The sequence below is a fragment of the Papio anubis genome, chromosome 18, assembly GCF_008728515.1.
Source record: "Papio anubis isolate 15944 chromosome 18, Panubis1.0, whole genome shotgun sequence".
Taxonomy (NCBI): Eukaryota; Metazoa; Chordata; class Mammalia; order Primates; family Cercopithecidae; genus Papio; species Papio anubis.
The window spans coordinates 6306183-6326359 of NC_044993.1; the positions used below are offsets into that span (position 1 = coordinate 6306183).

General features: G+C 45.1%; 1 protein-coding gene across 3 annotated transcripts in view; it reads right to left on the reverse strand.

Annotated features, from left to right (window-relative positions):
* CDH13 (cadherin 13) overlaps nucleotides 1–20177 on the reverse strand; it is a 1254348-nt gene that overhangs the window by 105100 nt on the left and 1129071 nt on the right. For all 3 annotated transcript variants that reach the window (XM_017953611.2, XM_017953610.2, XM_017953612.3), the window contains one exon: nucleotides 18461–18714. In XM_017953611.2, the coding sequence (XP_017809100.1) occupies nucleotides 18461–18714 (254 nt within the window). The remainder of the gene's footprint in view (nucleotides 1–18460; nucleotides 18715–20177) is intronic.

Genomic DNA, 20177 nt, shown 5'->3' on the forward strand with positions numbered 1-20177 from the left:
TGACGGAAGGTTATGCTAACACGTGTTTCTTCTGTGAGGCATGGCGCAGCCTTCTGCGCCCAGAGACGCTGGAGAGTACTTCAGCACTGTGCTCAGGGCCATTTCAAACAGCAAAATTGCGAGCAAAACACACAAAAATAAAAACAAAAATCACGGCACTAAACAGATCACAAAAACGGCACTTATTTGTAGTATGAGAGCTGAAATAAGAAGGCAAAGTAAAAGAAGGCCTTGTTTGAGCTCAGCTGTGAATGTGCACATCAGGTGAACTCAAATTTTTCCCTGCTCTGCACTCCTCCAAGAATAACCATGAAAGCACCATAAGTATTAATGTTGGGGGTGACAAATACATTTTATTGAGTAGGTGAGTTCACAGATATGGAATTTATGAATAATGAGGATCAACTGTAATTCAAGGCAGAGAGAATGATGTGTGCACAGTTCCTGAACGGGAAAGAAGCTTGAGGAAGAAAGGCTGTGTGGTTGGAGGAGAGACTGCCGGAGGAGTGAGAGGAGAGGAAGCTCTGTGCCAAGGCCAGCCAGGGGGCTTCCTGGGCCAGGGCAGGGGGTCTGGGTTTTACTTAGTGTGAAATGGGAGGCACTAAAGGGCTTCATCAGCGGAGATATGGGATCTGAGCTTCAGTTTAACAGGATCACCCCAATGTGGATGGTACCTTGTAAGAATGGGAGACAAGTTAGGGCAATTATTGTCATCTGAGTGGACGATGGTGGTGGCTTAGACAAAGTTTATGCAGTGCAGTTGCAAGAACTGCAGAGATTCTAGATAAATTTTGGAGATGAAGGCCAGTTGCTGTGTTTTACCAGTGACTAGGTAATCTATGTTTTAAGTATTTGGGAAATATTTACTTTTTGAGCTGTAAAATGTTTCATCTTTATAACTTTAGCGTGAAGCATCAAACAGTAATCACTTGCCTAGAGATTCGCCCTGGCAGCTGCCAAGTCCCCACTCCCAGTGAACTCCCTGGTGGGAGTTCCAGGTGGATCCAGTGTGGACTCGAGGGACGTCTCCTCATGTACTCACCCTGCTGGATCCCCTGGTCCTCCCACCTTTACAGATTTCAAAAGAAGCCCCAGACACAAAGAATACGAGTGAATGGGGAACAGAGATGAAATGGGCCCGCTGCACATGAAGATCCCTCCTTACACAGAATTATAAAAAGATATCACAGGTGTTGAAAGAACCTGCGTACTCTACTGAGCACGATTTTTTGTTTTTTAAACAGTGTTTTCTCTTGCAAAACAAAAGAAAGAAATGTTTCCCTGTTGAGAAGTTCTTTGAGGCAGGTGGATCACGAGGTCAGGAGTTCAAGACCAGCACAGTTCCGTACAACAGTGCTGTTAACTTAGCAGCCAGACCCCAAATCAGCATATCCTGAGTCCACGCAGGCCCCAGGGTAGAGTGCACACTGTCCCCAGGAGTCGAACGGACCTGGGCCGGCCTGGCTCCTTCCATCTCCTGTCTTCTTTCACCAGCGTGTCTGATCCACTTCCCTAAAACAGCCAGTCTAGGTTGGCCACTTTCTATTATAGCCACACCAAATTGCTCCAGGTTACAATATAGTAGCTGGCATTTACTTTGTCCCAGGCACTGTTCCCTGAACCTTCTGCATTAAATCACCCTTCATTTCACAACAACCCTGTGAGTCTCTGATTACCCCCTTTTTACAGGGGAAGACAATAAGGCTTAGGAAGATTCAGGAAATTACCCAGAGAAATTTACACTCAGATTCACACTCAGGAAATCTAATTCAATGACAGCCGTCCTCACCTCTCTGCTCTTCTGCCTCCCAAACCAAACTGAAGCCAGAGAACCGTGCCCTGTGTGTGCAATTACAACCAGACCCAATAGCTTGCTGTCTCGGACTTCTGTTTTTCAGAATAAAATTGTGTGTTCCGTTTCTGATTTTAGTTGATGGATTTATGACAGCTTTCACTGCTGATAGCCACAGCAAAAATCACAGCTGCCAGATGCCTGTAAGAGCACGGGGAGGGAGTCTGGCCAGACCTCCATGGACTCAAGGTTGCTTCCTGGAGTCAAGGTTGCAGGAAGTCCTAGGGATGCATTCTTCCTGGCTTGCTCTTTCCATAGCAGAGGCTCTTCTTGCCATCATCTGATGACAGGGATGGCTTGGCCTGCTGGACATCCACCTGTTGCATGGGTTGATGATACTAAATGCTTTTACAGACTCTGTGTGTCACGATTTCTTTCCATTTAACTGTTTCATGCCCACTTCCCTGTGCATTCTATTCCTGTGATTGCGTTAGGGAGAACAAGGCTCTGTCATAAACTTCCTAATTTTGCCAAACTTACTATAGGCAAATAGAGACTCTCGGACTTGAAGGATGTGTTTTCCTTATGGAAGCAAAGGAAACTGACCTTGACTCTTTTTATTCCATCCAAGATTTAGGCTGTCTCTAGAAACTACCCCAGAGTGGCTGCACAGGAAAGGACAGACCTCTGGTCTCTTACAGCCTTGCAAAGAAAAGCACATAGCTGGCCGGACACAGTAGCTGGCACCTGTAATCCCAGCACTTTGGGAGGCCGAGGCAGGTGGATCACGAGGTCAGGACTTCAAGACCACCCTGGCTAATATGGTGAAACCCCATCTCTACTAAAAAATACAAAAATTAGACAGGCCTGGTGGCACGCACCTGTAATCCCAGCTACTCAGAAGGCTGAGGCAGGAGAATCACTTGAATCCGGAAGGCAGAGATTGCAGTAGGCTGAGATTGCGCCACTGCACTCCAGCCTGGGCAACAGAGTGAAACTCCATCTCAAAAAAAAAAAAAAAAAAAAGAAAAGAAAAGAAAAAAGAAAAAAAAGTACATAGCCCAGTGGCCACAACTGCCAGACTAGTGCCAGACTTCCTGAGCACAAATCCCCACGTGTCCATCTTCCAGAAGTGTAACCTTGGGCAGATTTTTAATCTCGCTGGGCCTCAGTTTCCCCACCTGAAACATGGGGAGAAATAATAATATCTAGGTCATAGAGTCACTGCAATGGATAAAGAAGAAAAGAATTCAGGGAAAGTGTTTAGAACACTGTGCGTGGTACATAGCATTAAATTAACTGATTAGCATTTTTAGCAAAAAGAGCATAATGTGTAGTCATTTACTAAAGGTGTCTCTTTGAGACTGGTAGGAGTGTTTTTGTAAAATTTTTGGTTTTCATGCCTTATGGACTTAGTTTTTTTTTTTTTACTTTCCACAAGCCAGCCCCGGGTACCTCACTGCTTAAATCTCATGATAACAGTCTCTTCCTCATTCCTGGTAAAATCCAAGGGGGCAGATAGAAGTTTCTAAATAATAAGTTTTGCCATCTGCTGTTTGCTTGCCTGTAAGCAAGCATTCAGAGATGACAGTGCCAATGAATGGACGGTGAGCTGCTATTAAAGGTGGGAGTTGAACAACTGATTTATGAACATTTGCAACTTGGCCCTTTGGTGGAGGTAGGCTTGATTTTGCAATTTTTCTAGAGCACACATATAACATAGTCATATTTTCTGCCAGTAAAACTGTTCCTAGTTTGGGCATTGGGATTAAATTTATCAGTATTTTAAGATGCTCTGCAAAGTACATCACACTGTGCAAATAACACCATGAGTTGTGGATACTCTGTCACCCAAAGAAGTTTAGGATCCAGTTGAATGTTTGAAGTGAAATGAATCAGAGGAGACTGTTCCCTGAGCAAAAGAGGACGTGACAATTCAGAACCTCTAATCATTCCTAGTCTGCTGTCTGTCAGGATTCATGGTTGCAAGCAACAGAAACCAGCATGGGCTATGTTAGGTGGAATAAAACAAGAACAGACCAGGTTGACATTAGCCATCATAGAACGGACAGAAAGCCAGAGGACAGACTGGAAAAAGGAGTGGCCACCAAATAGAACTCAAGGGGAGAGAGGGAGGGATTAGGGACCACCACAAAGAGAACAGCTGAGTTCTCATGTTATGCTTCCCGTGCAATGAACATGACCTCTGCTCACCCCCTAATCACTCATGAAAGAGCATCCAGTTTGCTGGAGTTGTCTCATGTCCCATATCCACTCCTGCTGCATTGGGAGAGAATGGGAGTGGGTTACTACCTCCCACCAACACTGCACAAAACAGGGTTTTCTCCAAAAGAGGGTTTAGGATGCTGTGAGGGACGATAAAGGATGGGGAGCAGCCAGGAATGAAAAACATCCACTCCAAATCCCTTCCACAAATTTGAGTCTCCAGCAGTGCCCGTGATGACCTCCACAGCAGACTTGCTGTTACGACTGTCCCCAACTGCCCTCTGTGAGGATGGGTGCTTATGATGTAAGAGTTAAACATTTGCATATTCAGCCCCCACACTAAAGAGTGTCTCTGTCACAAAGCAGGAACAGGTGACATGGGCCAGCAACCAGGTAAATCTCTGTAGGACACAAAGAGCCAAGCATGCTACAGAACAGGGCTGTGACTTGCAGAGGGCATGGTGTGGCTCTGGGCAGACCATCAGGGCAAGAGAAAGCACTCTGCCCCAATACCTCCCTTTGGGCTGGACTAGGGAGAGTCAAGCCAGGCCCTGATCTTGGTCACAAGTTTTAAGGAGACACTGAAAAACTCAATCATTCAGATAGATGTTTTCATGCAGTATTTTAGAAATCAAAACTAATGCAAAAATTAGCCAGGCATGGTGGCTCACGCCTATAACCCCAGCATTTAGGAAGACTGAGGTGGGCAGATCACTTGAGGTCAGGAGTTCAAGACCAGCCTGGCCAACATGATGAAACCCCGTCTCTACTAAAAATACAAAAATTAGCCAGGTGTGGTGGCACATGCCTGTAGTCCCAGCTATTCAGAAGACTGAGGCAGGAGAATGCAGTGAGCCAAATCATGCCACTGCAATCCAGCCTGGGCAACAGACTGAGACTCTGTTTCAAAAAAAAAAAAAATGCAAAAATTCATAAGCAAAACATCAGATTTTTAAGTAAAGCAGGATCATTGTTACTGATTTTTCCTTTTGTGCCCAGCTCACATATGACGCAGCATGGCGCTGACGTGCACAAGCTGCTTTTCCTCTTTGGGCCCATTTCTTCTTCTGTAAACTTAAAGATAGGATCAGAAATGCTGTGACTCTGTGGATCCCTGGATCAAGAGTAGAAATGAGTTCAGCCTGCGTGGCAGATGCTCTGGGCCAAGCCTGTGCCTACAACCTGGTGGACTAGGCAAAAGCAGATGCCCTTTCTGCAACAGACAGTTAGCAATGTTGAGTAAACTGTGAGCCTTTCACCCACAGAAACCCACAGCCAGGCTCCAAAGAAAAAGAAGAGAAATCTCTGAATTTGGCAAGTATCTAGACTATAAAATAGTTATGTTTAAAATGATTGGGGAAAAGAACAGGGAACAGGAAGAAAGGATAGAACATAATTAAATAGAAAAGGCAAATGTGAAGAGCAGCTAAATATAAAGTCTAGAAATCTGATAGAGCATTATCTCATTAATATTTTGGACACCCCTGTGAGATGGGTGTGATCATCCCTGTCCTATAGATGAGGAAGGGATGTCGAACCTTTTGTGAGTGAAAGAGATGGAATTCAAATCCAGCTGTATTTATGCCAAAGAATTTTTTTTTTTTTTTTTGAGACTGGGTCTGTCACCTAGGATGGCACACAGTGGTACAATGTTGGCTCCCTGCAACCTCTCCCTCCCAAGCTCAAGCGATCCTCCCACCTCAGCCTCCTGAATAGCTGGGATCACAGGCATGCACCACCATGCCCAGCTAATTTTTCTATTTGTGTGTAGAGATGGGGTTTCGCCATGTTGCCCAGGTGGGTCTCAAACTCCTGGGCTCAAGCAATCCACTTGTTTTGGCCTCCCAAAGTGCTGGGATTACAGGTGTGAGCCACCGCGCCCTGCCAGCTATATACTTTTCTTTGCAAGGCTCTAAGGGGATTCTCAGGAAGCAGTGCCTCATGCGACACAGTGCCAGGCAGGGCCACTCCTCCCAACATGAGAGTGTCCCAGGGCTGGGCCACAGCCCTATGTTCACTTCCCTCTTTGGGGATCATAGTCTTAATGATTTAAATTCCATGTGGATGTTGATGACACCCAGGCTTTTACCTCTAGCACAGACGCCACCTGATACCCAGCTCATGTGCTCCCTTTGTCTACTTCAAACTCAACAAGAGCAAGACTGAGTTCCTGTACTTCCCTCCCCCAAGTTACTTCGCCACTTCTCTAGGGAGCTTGCAAAGCTCATAGATGTGCCCTCTGTGCTTCCAATTGCTTGGACCCTCCACTCCAGTCCTGTGCTCTGCCTCTGTCTCCCTTTCCCTTAACTGCCCCACTTTCCTAATCCCACCAACCTGCTTAACACTTTCTCCATCTTCTCCAGAGCATCGGCCTCATCTCCTACCTTCCCCCAACTCGCTGTGTGCTGGGCACACTCCTGCACACTCTGCCTTGGGGCCTTTGTACTTGCCTCCGCTACCTGGACCTCTCCACCCCGGACAGCTGTGTGGCTCACCCCCGCTTCCTGCAGTTCTTCACTGCGGCGTCACAGCATTGGTGAAGCGTGTGCTGACCCCCTGTCTAGAGCAACGACTCCCCTCCTTCCTTCTCTGCTTTCTTTCTTTGCATTAATCACCAGCTACTAGGCCATTTATTGTATTTATTAATTCTTTCATCCTTTTTCTCTCTTCCACAGGAATATGATTTCCATCCAGATTTTTTTTTTTCTTTTTTTGAGATGGAGTTTTGCTCTTGTTGCCTAGGCTGGAGTGCTGTGGCGTGATCTTGGCTTACCACAACCTCCGCCTCCCGGCTTCAAGAGATTCTTCTGCCTTAGCCTCCCGAGTAGCTGAGATTATAGACATGTACCACCACGCCCGGCTAATTTTGTATTTTTAGTAGAGACGGGGTTTCACCATGTTCGTCAGGCTGGTCTCACATTCCTGACCTCAGGTGATCCACCTGCCTTGGCCTCCCAAAGTGCTGGGATTACAGGTGTGAATCACTGCTCCGGCCAACAGATACTTTTGTTTCTGGGGCTGCTGTATCCCCCAATGCCTAGAAAAACACCCAGTATGTTGTAAGTGTGGGATGAATGAATGCAGAGATAGGTTCTCCTGCCACAGCCCTAGTCCAAATCCCTAGGTCCCCCTTTCACATGTGCAGACTACACGCAGGGACTCAAGAATACTTAGAAGCAGCCATATAAGGAGGTCGGATCTTCTAGTGAGGTTCCTGCCAACGCTATTGGAATGCATGAGGAAATCCCCAAATTAAGCCTTTGTAGGAGGACTGTAGTTTAGAGCCTCATCACTTGAAACTACAAGCTTTGAGATTCATTTGGAAAGCAAATTGGGAGCAGATGATGAAATGCATTTCTTGAATTAGTTACATGAGTCACCGCCTATGGTTTCATTACCCGTGTTAGGGTTAATGCCATGATAAGCTCCTCGTGCTTGCTGGCTGATGGGTGTTGGTGATTGACAGACAAACTCAGATAATAAATCAGCTATTTTCCCTAAGGAACTGACTTCGGTTGCAATCCTGAAATGTGTGGCTTTTTCAATCAGTGCTATGTTAGTAGCTTATGTAGCAGTCCTCATCTATTTCAAATGGGTTTATTAAGAAAAAAAAGCTAAGTAGATTTAACAGCTTAGAAAATATTGGTCAAGGAACAATATTAACATGTGTCAATATTTTCTATATTGGTTCTGAGGATTAATTTCTAAGGCTGACAAGAAGGACCCTGATAATTATATTCAAATATAGCCAATTTGAAACCATGTTTTCAATAATGAAAGTCTGGCCTATGGCAAATTTATAACAACATATGTAGATGGATGTTAAAAAGGTGGTTGATTTCTAAAATAGCCTTTCATACGTTTACCCAAATGGCCAGATGTTTCATATTAACCAAATCGAGCACCTTTAATTGACATGAATAATGAAAATCTTCAGTCTCTGGATCATTATAAAAGCCAGGATTCTATTTTTAGCTAGTGAAGCTCTTAAAACTTTAAAAATCCCATAGTTTAATTTGTGAGGCTTTGTTTCCCCCAGCATCTTCATAACAGAAAATCTGACCACTAAAAATAAGAGTCATCTGTGCTACTATATTTGCATAAATAATTAAAAATTCCACAGCAGAATAGGCAGTAAAATGTATTGCTACCATAAACTTACAATGGAAGAATATCACTTTAATTAAAAATCACAAAGGCACCACTGTAAACAATCCATTTACATTTCAAGCTCTGTGTTTCTTAAGAAAGAAAAAAATATTAACTCATTAAAAACAAGAACCAAAAGAATGACCTCATCCTAGATCCTTTTATTGAGGTCAGTAACCACATTTAATTAAGATGAAGTGTTAGTAATACAGTTTAGTACATGAATGCCTTCTCTTAATTTCCCCAGGTAGAAATGTTATTATTTGGTCTTTAACTTCTGATTAAAATTTAAAAGGTGGGAGTCACCCCAATCTAAACTCTTAAATCTGGTTTTGAAACCTGCTTTTGGGATTAGAAATCCTCCTTCCTCCCAATAAATGGTAGGCTACTGCATATTTTTGAACCCCTATGTTTCTGAGAATGCCAGTGATGACAAAATTCACATTTTCAAGAGAGCTGATTTTTGCCTTTACTTCCAAAGGTCTTAGAAGATACAGAATAAAATGTCCCATAGCCAGTCAATGATGGCTTTTGCTTAATTTCCCATCATTTTTCATGATTTCCTTTGAATGAGCTCCAATATTAGATTAAACAATGTGTTAAAGAAAAGGACTTGATGAATCATGAGAAGACCAGTAAAAATGGAAATTGGGCATTTTAACAAATCTTTTGGGGCTGAAATGTCATTATTCTATGTTGTATTCTTTACCAGTTTGAATGCATGAATGAATTCTACTGTAAAGTTAAAAAGCATCCAGGTCCGAAAGACTAGGAGGAAGGAAATGACTTAAAAAAGACTGAGCCCCAAAGAAATCAGGACAAAGCAGTTGTAATTTTTCAAAGAGACGAGTATTTAATTTGGATCTGATTCAGATATTCTGTGTTCAAAGAATAGGCTCAATTTGGATCAAGGCTTCAGAAAAAGGGTTGGCTGACGGAAATGGCTCTTTAATGTAACTTTCATGGACTTGGAAAGTTCTGTGAGAGACCTGTACATCCTTCTAAAGTCTCCCTACTAGGATTGGTTACCCTTCCTGGGATTGGTTTAAAACAAGGCCAAATGCAAATGTTTTCATGGTTGGTAGACATTAGTCAATGTTCGAAGATTAAAAGAAAACAAAACCTATGATGTGGTTTGGATCTGTGTCCTCACCCAAATCTCATGTTGAAATATAATCCCCAATGTTGGAGCCTGGTGGGAGGTGATGGAATCAGGGGAGTTAACACCATCCCTCCTTGGTAGTGTCTTCAGGATAGTGAGTTCTTGTGAGATCTGGTTGTTTAAAAGTGTGTAGCCCTTCGGCCCACCTGCTCCGGACATGTGAAGTGCCGGCTCCCTGTTTGCCTTCTGCCATGATTTTAAGTTTCCTGAGGCTTCCCCAAAAGCTGAGCGGATGCTGCCATGCTTCCCGTACAGCCTGCAGAGCCATGAGACAATTAAATCACTTTCTTTGTAAGTTACCCAGTCTCAGGCATTTCTGCTTAGCAATTTGAGAATGGACTAATACAAGCTATGTCTACATTTTTTTTTTTTTTTCTAGATGGGGTCTCGCTCTGTCACCCAGGTTGGAGGGCAGTGGCATGATCTTGGCTCACCGCAACCTCCACCTCCCAGGTTCAAGCGATTCTCCTGCCTCAGCCTCCCAAGTAGCTGGGACTACAGGCAAGCACCACCACGCCTAGCTAACTTTTTTTGTATTTTTAGTTGAAATGGGGTTTCACCATGTTGGTCAGGCTGTTCTTGAATTCCTAACCTCAAATGATCCACCCACCTTGACCTCCCAAAGTGCTGGGATTACAAGCATGAGCCATCACATTCGGTCACCTATGTCTACTTATGCTGAAAAATGTGTGCATGCAGTCACCCCCAACCCAGCCGCCATTAATCTATTCTACCTGGTTATTGAGTACTGGTCATGCTCCAGCCCTAATGCTGGGAGTGGGCTGTTTCCAGACATTTGAGCCCTTAAGAATTTTTCTCTGTCTATGGTGGCTTCACCCCAAACTGTATCAAATGTACTAAAATGTACCCACACTAAAAACACATTTGTTTCCTATAACATGTTTGAAATTATTTTTATACTTTTACTTTAGGAATTACTGTGCTATAAGAAATATTCTACTAATAATCACCTGAAATTTATCTGCCATTCTTGCAAGGTGAGAGCTACAAATAGTTTGCAAATGTAAAGACACTTGCAAGTATTATATTTAACCTAAAGTTGTCATCATTCCGTGGACAGTTGATATTTATTAATTTCAATTTTCCTGCTTTCTTTTTGAATTTTGGAGGCAATAGACTATGTATTCAGGTACCTGACATTTTTGTAGGCCCACGGAAAGTCTGAAGGTCTTAGTCCTGTGCCTAAAGTGCTTAATTAACTCAGTGGTACTGAGGAAGCTCTGGTGGTTCATCAGGGAAGGAGATAAAAAGATGACTGTTAAAGTCTAGTGGGAAGATGGACAATTATGCCAAGGATTGGGGAAGTGTGAAGCTTGGTGAAGTTACACTAAGAGATGCTCAAAAAGCTTTAAGCCAACATCAGCAGTAGGCGCAGTGGTGTGGATGAAGCTCCGGTGTTCTCATTCACCACATTAACTCAGCCTCTGTAAACCATGCTTATGTGCTTTCCTCCTTTAACCATGGCTCAGGGAGGTTCTGCTCTCACCAGTAAAAAGGGAGACCAAGATGTTCTCATTTACAGGGTGGTTACAAGAAGACTGGTAACAGTGCTTTTGGTAAAGTTCTATATAAAAATGTTAGGTATTTTAATCATCCCAGCAGCAATATTATTACCATCATTCTCAAAACCCATGTCTGCAGGGGGTTGTGAAAATCTTAACCGAGTTTGGTCTGGCACCCAATTCCCTAGAGGCAGAGACCTGTGCACAGGCGGGAGGACAGCAGGGTTTCTGGGGAATCCAGCCATCTGCTGAAAGTGAGCCAGGCATGGTGTAGGGGAAAAAGCAGTTTGTGCCACTCTGCTCTGTCTCCTTGGCTGGAGATCATTGGTTCTTAGTTCCCAAGGAAGCAATTTACTTACTTCCTTCTTCCTCCCTCCCTTCCTTTCTTCCTTTATAGGGACACCATCATTTGCAGCAAAAGTTCTTGCTGTTATGATGATAAGCTCCCTGGGAGGCTGTAGACAAGAGTCTATTCCTTTCACCAGTGAATTCACCGCACCTAGCACAGTGTCAGGCCCACAGTGGGCTCTCCATAAATACCATGGCATGAATGAATGCATCATTGCAATCCATACGCTGTTCTCTAGCACTAGTCTTTAGCAACATCATCTATTATTTTGATTATGCAAATATCTAATATCATGGGATATTTTTCCCTTTTAAAATGTACCCTGAAGTTATTTATTAAGTAGAAAGTTTCCGTCTAAAAAGGCGTTCATGGCAGAAAGTGCTATCTACCTTACAATATCCATTCTTCCTTTCTTCCTTAGCAAAGAACCTTGGTTTAAAAAGCAAGACACATTGCTTCCCAGTCAAATGACCATACTTCCCATAATCCCTTGCAGCTAGGTGTGGCCATGTGACCAATTTTGGCCAACAATATTTAAATAAAAATGTGGTTGATTCCAGAAAGTCTCCTTAAAAGAGAGGGAGTATCCCTCTTCTTTCCCCATTTCCCATCCTGCTGTCTGGAATGCAGATATGAAGGCTGGAACACTAGCAACCATAACAGACCATGAAGAAGAGGGTGCCAGTCTAGACATGGTAAAATAGTGAGCGAGTAGAACCCTGTGTGGGGCCGTGTGGGGCTGCCACTGTTCCTGGACTGCCATGCCTGCTCTAGACCTACTTTATGTGAGAAAAAAAAAAAGTCAACTTCTATCTGCTCTGAGCCACTGTCATTTTGAATTTTCCTGTTATGTTCAGCCAAACTTAGTCCCCACAGATAAAATGCTTGACACATACTTGCAGGTCTCCCTGGATGAATGACCCTTTCCACAAAACGTGTTGAGCAGTGATATGAAATTTTACATGGGTAGGAACAATATTTTTCTTCAACACATATCTTCTATACTCAAAGTGTAGGCAGGAGTCTCTGCTGTGGAATTGTTTACTATAGATCCTGGGCAAGATGAGTTCTGTCTGAAAAATGTCTGGAATAGGAATTGTTACTTGGTTGCCCTTGATTGTAGAGAGAAAGAAGTGGGTCCTCCCCACTATTCAGAAGGATTTAACTGCTGGCTGCCTCCCTAACGTAACCAAATCGGGAATCTGATGGAGGGTTAGTTCCCATGTTTCATTTCACTGTTGGAGAAGGTTTAGCAAATGTAGTTACTTCCATTTTGCATAATTATCTTTGAGGTACTTTTTTTTTCTTTTTTTCTTTTCTTTTCTTTTTTTTTTTTTGTGATGGAGTCACATTTTATTGCCCAGGCTGAGTGCAGTGGCAGGATCTCTGCTCACTGCAACCTCTGCCTCCCAGGTTTAACAGGTTCAAGCAATTCTCCTGCCTCAGCCTCCCAAGTACCTGGGATTACAGGGATATACCACTACACCCGGCCAGGCTGGTCTTGAACTCCTGATCTCAAGTGATCCACCTGCCTCAGCCTCCCAAAGTATTGGGATCACAGGCGTGAGCCACCATGCCCAGCCTGCGCTACTCTTTCTAACAATAATGAGCAAACCAGTTCAGTTATATGAGTCCACTTCTCATTAGAGATACTCCAATATCATCAGCATATTTTACCTGGTGCACCTACGGGACAGTTGCTACCCTGAAAGCACAAGCAAGTCTTATCATCATCACATGTGGAGAGGACAGAGTGGGAACCTGCTCTGTTTTAGGACCTGATGTACATGATCTTGGAGAGGAGAAGGACTTTCTAAACTGTGACATCAATTTAGAAATAACGGTAAATATAAATTTGACTGCTTAGACTTAAAAACAAAGAATTCTGTATATGCCAAAAAACGTTAACAATAGAGAGTAATACTTTTGCTCAACCAAAGTATTTTCAGGGACTTGTCTTCAGGATATTAATGATGCATTAAACAATTTCACTACAAGCATGCCTGCTAATGTTTTAAAAAACTGCAAACAAGTGTAAACAATGTAAATAGTCAACAACAAGGTTATAAACAGATGAGTATATCCCTATAATGGAATAATAGCACACTATTCAGTAATGAAAAATAATGGCTATTTCTTGGGACAGAAAGCTGTTCAGCATATACTGGGAAATAAACATGGTGAGTTTTGAGGGTGGATAATGCAAGCCAATTTTGGTAATGAAGAACAGAATACTCACATACGTGACTGAGGCAGATAGACCCAAGTGGTGAAAAAGGGATTTCCTTGTCTGAGATGATGACAGATACTTTATTATCTTCCTGATTCTTACCTGTCTTTTCAAAAGTTTCTTCCAGAAACTGTCTTAACTTTATAATAAGGATAAGAAGATAGTGTCATTAAAAAGAAGAATTTCATCTGTCACTAGACCACTGCTGTTCATTTTGGTTTGGCTAATAACACAATGTGAAGGGCTTTTTAGCGAGTCTTAATAACCCAGGCTTTTTAGTGAGAAGATTCCCTCTGATGTTTGGACACCCCTTGTCTTTGGAGTCCCAGCTTCCTTGGAGATCAAGGCACCTTTTGCTGACTTGAGCATTCCCTAGGGAGATGAGAGGGTATCTGGCTGTGGTCAGCAGAGGAGCGGTGGTGCCTGAGGCATGCATTTCCTCATGCGAGGCAGGACGTGGCCCAGGAGCTGCACTTAGCTGGAAGTGTGTTCCTAAGTTTCGGTGGGGTTGGGGTTGGGGAGGCGGCTTCCCATTTTGACCATGGAAGGAGCCCCCTCAGGGAGGAGGTGACAGTGGCCATTAGGATGGGCAGGCCCCGCCACAGGATCTCAGGATCTCAGGATCCCGGTCTGTCATGGGGGCTTTTAGTTTCGAGGGCCTGATAAATAAGGTGAGATGAGATGGGGTTGTTGGAGCTGAATCACAGGGAATGTCAGAAAAGACAGAGATGGTGGGGTGGGGAGACAGAGACAGAGAGACAGTCAGGCAGAGAGACAGAGGAAGGAGGAGGAGTGAGGGTGGATAGGTAGTCAAGGAAGTGACCGTGTTCTCGGGACGCAGCAGCAACTGTGGTGACCGCACAGCCAACACAGTCAATCTCAGGATTTGCACGGTAACTGAGCTCATTCAAGCGAAGCTGTCTTCAGTGGAGACTTTCCCCTTCAGAGAACACACACATTTTAATTTTACCTGTCCTTAAACTGACTCTTTGCTCATCATAATCGTGAAAAACACAGCCCTGGGTGGAGATTTTAGATGCTAAAGAGACACGTGACACATGAATGAGCATGTGCAGCTACTGCACAGGTGCACCCGAAAGACCACCCGGAACAGCTTCCTAGTAACGCCTCTTCCCACCTCCTTACGAATAATCATGGACGACTCCCAGAAGGGAGCCTCCCTGGTGTGGGTCTTCGCTGTCTCATTCTTGCGATCAGCCCACCCCGAATCCTCTCAGAGTGCACTGGCGATTCTGCACCTAACTTTCAATCTATTCTTTTTCTGTTGCAGTAAATTACTCTACGCTGCACTTCTTTTGCTGTGTGTCTCTTGTTTAAATTCTTTTAAACTAAGAAGACAAGAACAGAGGTATCACATCAGCAGTCAACAGAAGGAAGAAGAAGAAAGAGATATTAGAGATACTAAAATGTTATTAGGAGATGCCTGACTCCTGTTTTGTGGAGGAGGAGGAGGAGAAGAAGGAAGAGTTCTCTTTGAGATAAGTTTCTTCTTCCAATGCCTGCTCCCTGAAGAATCATTACTACAACAGCAGTAACACTACGATGTGCAAGGCCGTTGCATCTATCTGAGAAGACTGGGTAACTCAGCATAGACAATTAGATTAGAAAACTGTCTCCCTCCCTGGTCCCTCTCTGCAGCCCCATTCCTCCGCTGCACACACAGGCCCCCAGGGACAGCACTTCTCAGTGTGCAGGATCAAAGGCTGCAAATAATTAATGAGCCTCTTTTTCCCAAAGAGCTCCTGTGACAATAGCTGAGATGTTATCCCGGCTTTACTCCAGGAGAGGAGGGGAAGAAAGGGAAAGGGGGGAAAGGTGGGCTGGCGGGGTTGCGGGGCGGGAAGGGAGGGAAGGGCTAGGGGGGAAGGGAGGAAGGAAAACGGGGGGGTCCAGCCAGTGCCAGGCTGAGAAAGGGTCACGTGTGGGCAGCTGTGGCTGCCAGCAGGAAGGAATATGTGTGAGGAGTGAGGCTAGAGAAATATATGCAATACACACATATGCATATGCACGGACATATTTACTTTGCTCCAAGGCCAGGAAAGGGATTAGTCCAGCCATCACTTAGCCAGGCCAATTTGTAAATGCTAGAACTCTTACGCAGACCTAAGAGTCACATTGTCCCTCCCTCCCCAGGCTGGAATCCTGTCTCAGGCAGCTGCAGAGACATATTGCAGCTCTATTTTCTGTGGGGTTCACAAGGTTGACCTTGGTGCCAGTGGCTCTCCGTGGTTCCTGATTACTCAGCATTTTTCCCATCCTCTGGGACGAGCCTCCTGCACTTCCTCGGGTAGCCGCCCCTGCAGGCCCTCAGAGCTGGGTGCTGGGGTCCGTGGCAGGCTCAGGCATCGGGACTCCTGGCACAATCCGTCCTGCTAATCTTCTGCTTGGTTCAGAGAGTTGTGCTCGTGACTCAACCTGGGCCTTGGGCTGGGCTACCGATTAGGAAGGAAGATGTTGCTTTCCTCTGGTAGGATCAAGGACAGATGTTGCTGGTGCCTCTTCCCTCTTCCCTCTACAGATGTGCAAATACGGCTGAGCATGGAGACAACCCAGGGGAAAGGAGAGCCAGATATGGAGAAGGAATATGGTCTGAGCACCTGAATTCCATCATGCTGGAGGCCTTCGTTCCCATGGACTTTTCCATTAGGTGTGGTGACCCATGCGAGTAAGCAGGACCCCCCTTTGGCCTATGTCACTGTGAGTTGGTTCCTGGTTACTTGTGGCCACAGCTGTGATTTTCACACTCACTAGAGAAACAGGAAGATCCTCAGAACTTTCTGCATTCCAGCTTCTCCCCATGGGTGCTACCTTCAGTCATTTCTAGGTTGCTTTCTCTGACCTCCTTCTCTTGCACAGCGGTGGGATCAAGTCCCTTGTCTGCCAGTGCTGTTTAATAGTAACGTGACCTTTGCTCCCCACGGCTCGTTTGGCCCGGATGCTCCTTAATGTCTCGGCCCTCCGAGGCGCCCCTTCCCTCCCCAGGCTGGAATCCTGTTCCTAACTCAGTTTGCTGGGACTGCACCTGTGGCCTGCCCCCATACTCCCAGTAGCAAGCTTCATTTGCCAGACAGGATGTTCATCCCTCCTTCTCAGTCAGCCGCCCTCTGTGCTGGGTATCTGGAAACATCATCCCGATTGATCACTAGTCAAGGTGCCCGGAGCAGGGAGGTGCATGACCCCAGCTCCAGCAAGGCAGAGCAGCCCTGGGAATGTGACCATGGGCCGAATGACACTAGAACGGAAAACAGCTGGAGCTGGTTTATTCTCGCTGTGAGATCCTGAACTGCAAGCCTGCCTGTTCCTGTGACTTAGAGCCTGAAGGATGCCCTAGCTCCTGTGCTATCTCAAGTGGGTTCTTCAGATATTCCTCCATCATATGTAGTATCCATAGGGTCTTCCAGCACATTTTCTCTTTGCCCAAGTCAGCAGAGCTGGTCTTAATCAAACAACCCAGCCTGACCTTCCTCTCCCACTGTCTGTCCCATCTTTGTGGGACATCTAGTCCTCGGTCCTAGACACCTCCATCCGTCCCTCCTCATTGCATTAACTCTTTTATGACTGGCAGCATCCCATGTTGTTCCAGCAATGGCAGAGACACAGGGTCCAAAACATCAACCTGATTTAACTCATTTTATCACCCTCAGTGTCCCTGCTTTCACCTGCAATTGCAGAAATACAAGATGACAGATAAGCTCACCTGTAGACATCCTACCTTTGTCCAACTACCTTGTAGTCTATTAAACTACCAGTTTTCCCATCTAAGTACTTAAGAGAGACTTTCTCTTTGATGTTTAAATTGCGTGTTTCCATTGTCAGATAGCAACAAGAAAAAAAAGGGAAAAAAAGAATGGCTATTTCAGATTCACATTATTATAGGATTTGGTATTATTTCACACGCTTGTCTAGTTCATCTGGCATTCGGAAAGCTTAGCCATAAAAATAAATCCACTTTTGGGGTTGGAAAATAACTTTTGCTTCTTCTCCGCCAGCTTGCTCCAAAGTAAAGTGGTTGACTCAGTCCCTGTTGCACATTTTCAGGTGTTTCAAATCAGGAAAATCAGACATGTGTTTATTGTAAGTGTGTCCAGTACTTGATTATTTGTATCTCGTATGAGAAGAAGATTAGATTTTGGAGGAGGAAGATTAATAACTTTCTTCTGCAGAGACAGGCGTGCATTTGGATCTGCACGCTGATTTAAGTTTATTGTGAAACAATGCACCAACGAGGGTGTCTTTTATTTGTGAGCATTAGATGCACCACGGGTAGAGAGCGACCATTTAATTAAATCTCATTATGAAAATGCCTTTTATCTAAACATCAGGCAGAGCTTAAGAAAGGAAGACAGAGATTTCTGAAGACACTATTATTATTATTATTAATTTTTGCCTGCCCCTCATCAGGCAGAACACCAATCCCAATGATCTATTTCCAAGCGCCAGGAAGTGCCTTTGCTCCTTCCCCTCCTGACAGCTCAGAGTCAGTGAGCATTTAGCAGCTAGAAGGAGCATGAACTTTGCAGAGTGTCCTGTTTCCATCCTGATTCCTCTGCCACCAGGCTGGGCTGCTTGAGCAAGTACTGAACCTCTATGAATCTGCAATACCTGTATCTGTAAATGGAGTTAGCTAAAACATTTGTCATGAAGCAGTGCTAATGACAAAGTAGGCAAGTTTCTGAGATGCAGGAGGCTACCCGGAGTGGCTCCCTCCTCTCTCCCTTCAAGGACTGTGCTCAGGGCCAGCAGACCTGGCTGGTCATTTGGGAAAACAGCCCTGAAGCTACTCTCCTCCCAGGTCGGAATCAGGTGGGAGCACCGCCCTCACCAGAGAGCCTGGCCCCCTGCAGCCGTCAGCCACAACCTCCTCGCTATGACGCTTTCCTCCCACTTGCCCGGATTGTTAACAAGTTTAATTTAATGGTATCTGCTCCTGACAACCAGCTTCTGTGACTGGAAAGGAAAAGCAATTCCTGCCCACCTCCCGTCTGTGGTTCCGGAGCCACTCACCCACCTGATGGTTTGATGCTGCAGGGAGTCGGGGTCCGTGGCATTCACTGTCAGTAGCACACTGCCCACAGAGATGTTCTCCTGCCTGGTCACCATCATGGGGTCTGGGTAGAAGACTGGGCCCTCATTGACATCCAGGACAGTGATGTGGACAGTGGCTGTGGAGCTGGGGCCATAGGAGACATCAGGTACGAGTGGGTCCTCATTTTCCACTTTGATCAGCAGGGTGTGAAAGGCGGAAATCTCATAGTCCAATGGCTGGAAAGCAGACAGAAGGGTCTCAGGATGCGCACCAGCCACGAAGGGCAGGTGGTTTGCACAAACTCCCTCTGAAATTCCACGAGCAACAGTGGGCCTTCAGGGATGGAGCTGGGCTTTGGAGGCAGCCTGTGTAATTGGGGGGCTATCTTTAAGACAAAGAATATGAAACATGAAAATGTGAGATTAGGTATGGATGTTGGGTTTTTTTTTGTTTGTTTGTTTTTTATTAAGAAATGAATGACAACAGATGACTTGAGCCTTAGTGATCTGGGCAGTGAGTGACTTGAACCTTAGTGAGCCTCCCTCTGAGATCTTGTTAGGCAACTCCCTGGCAACGGTGAGGCTTAAAGCCTCCCTGCCTGGAACCTGTAACTCCACACCCCCGACACCCATGGGGGCTCTGGTAAACAAGACCACAAAGCCCAAGCCTCAGTCGCTTTACAGCAAGATAACCCTGCCTCTGTGATCACAGTGGATCAAATGGAACAGGAAAACCAAAGTTTTATATTTAATGTTTCTCTCTCACTTGCCACAAAGTCAAAAGGTCTCTATGTCCCTTCAAGTATAGCCTGGGCACATGGTTTCTAGTAGAGTACAATGTGGGGAAAAGGATTTGAGAGTCTGAGCCATATGGAGTTAAGCCGCTGGGCCCTGCCCATCTGAGGGCATGTGAAAATGTATGGGAGCATTTTCAACTGACTCAAGGACTCTACAGCCATTTGCTGGGCAGGGGACAGCAATACTAGACTCAAAGCCGTGCCCAGGACAGTCCCACACAATGGTGGATTGTCCTACCCCAGTGTCAATGGGCAGCCTTGATGAGGACCACTCTAGCTGATTTTGCAAAAGGGGCCGATAGTACCCACCTCCCCCAGCCACTGTGTGGACTAAACCAGAGGATGTCAAAGAAACTCCATGATAAACATTAGGAATACAATGGTGCTGCCAACTGAGTGTCTGTCACTCTCTTTCCCAACCACGAGAGCACATGATGTGGTGGCTGCAGGCATTTCCCAGAGTGGGGCTCTGTCAGGGGTGCATGGGGAGACACTTAGGTAAGATGAGGGCATACTGCTTCTGTCAAGTTATTTTCCTAATGCTTACTGGCACAAGTAGCTAACCCATCAGACCCATGCCATAATGGGTATTCTTGCAAGAAGGACAAGACTAAATGAGTCAAGAGATTTGATTTACACTCAACTAAAAGTAAGCAACCACAGTTGTAGAGGTTGCCGTGGATGTGGGAAAATGAAAGCAGAGATGAGGACCACTGATGCTGAGGAAAGAGCTGGCACCAAAGTGGGAGTGGAATCTGGCAGGTTGGATCAGAGTGTCTTTAGGCAAATAAAGTCACTTTCATAATAATTACAGCTGACATGTATTCATGGCTAAGCACTCCACACATGGGAGAGTGTGTGCACACATACACACACTGGAGATGCTTCCTGGTTGTAACTGGA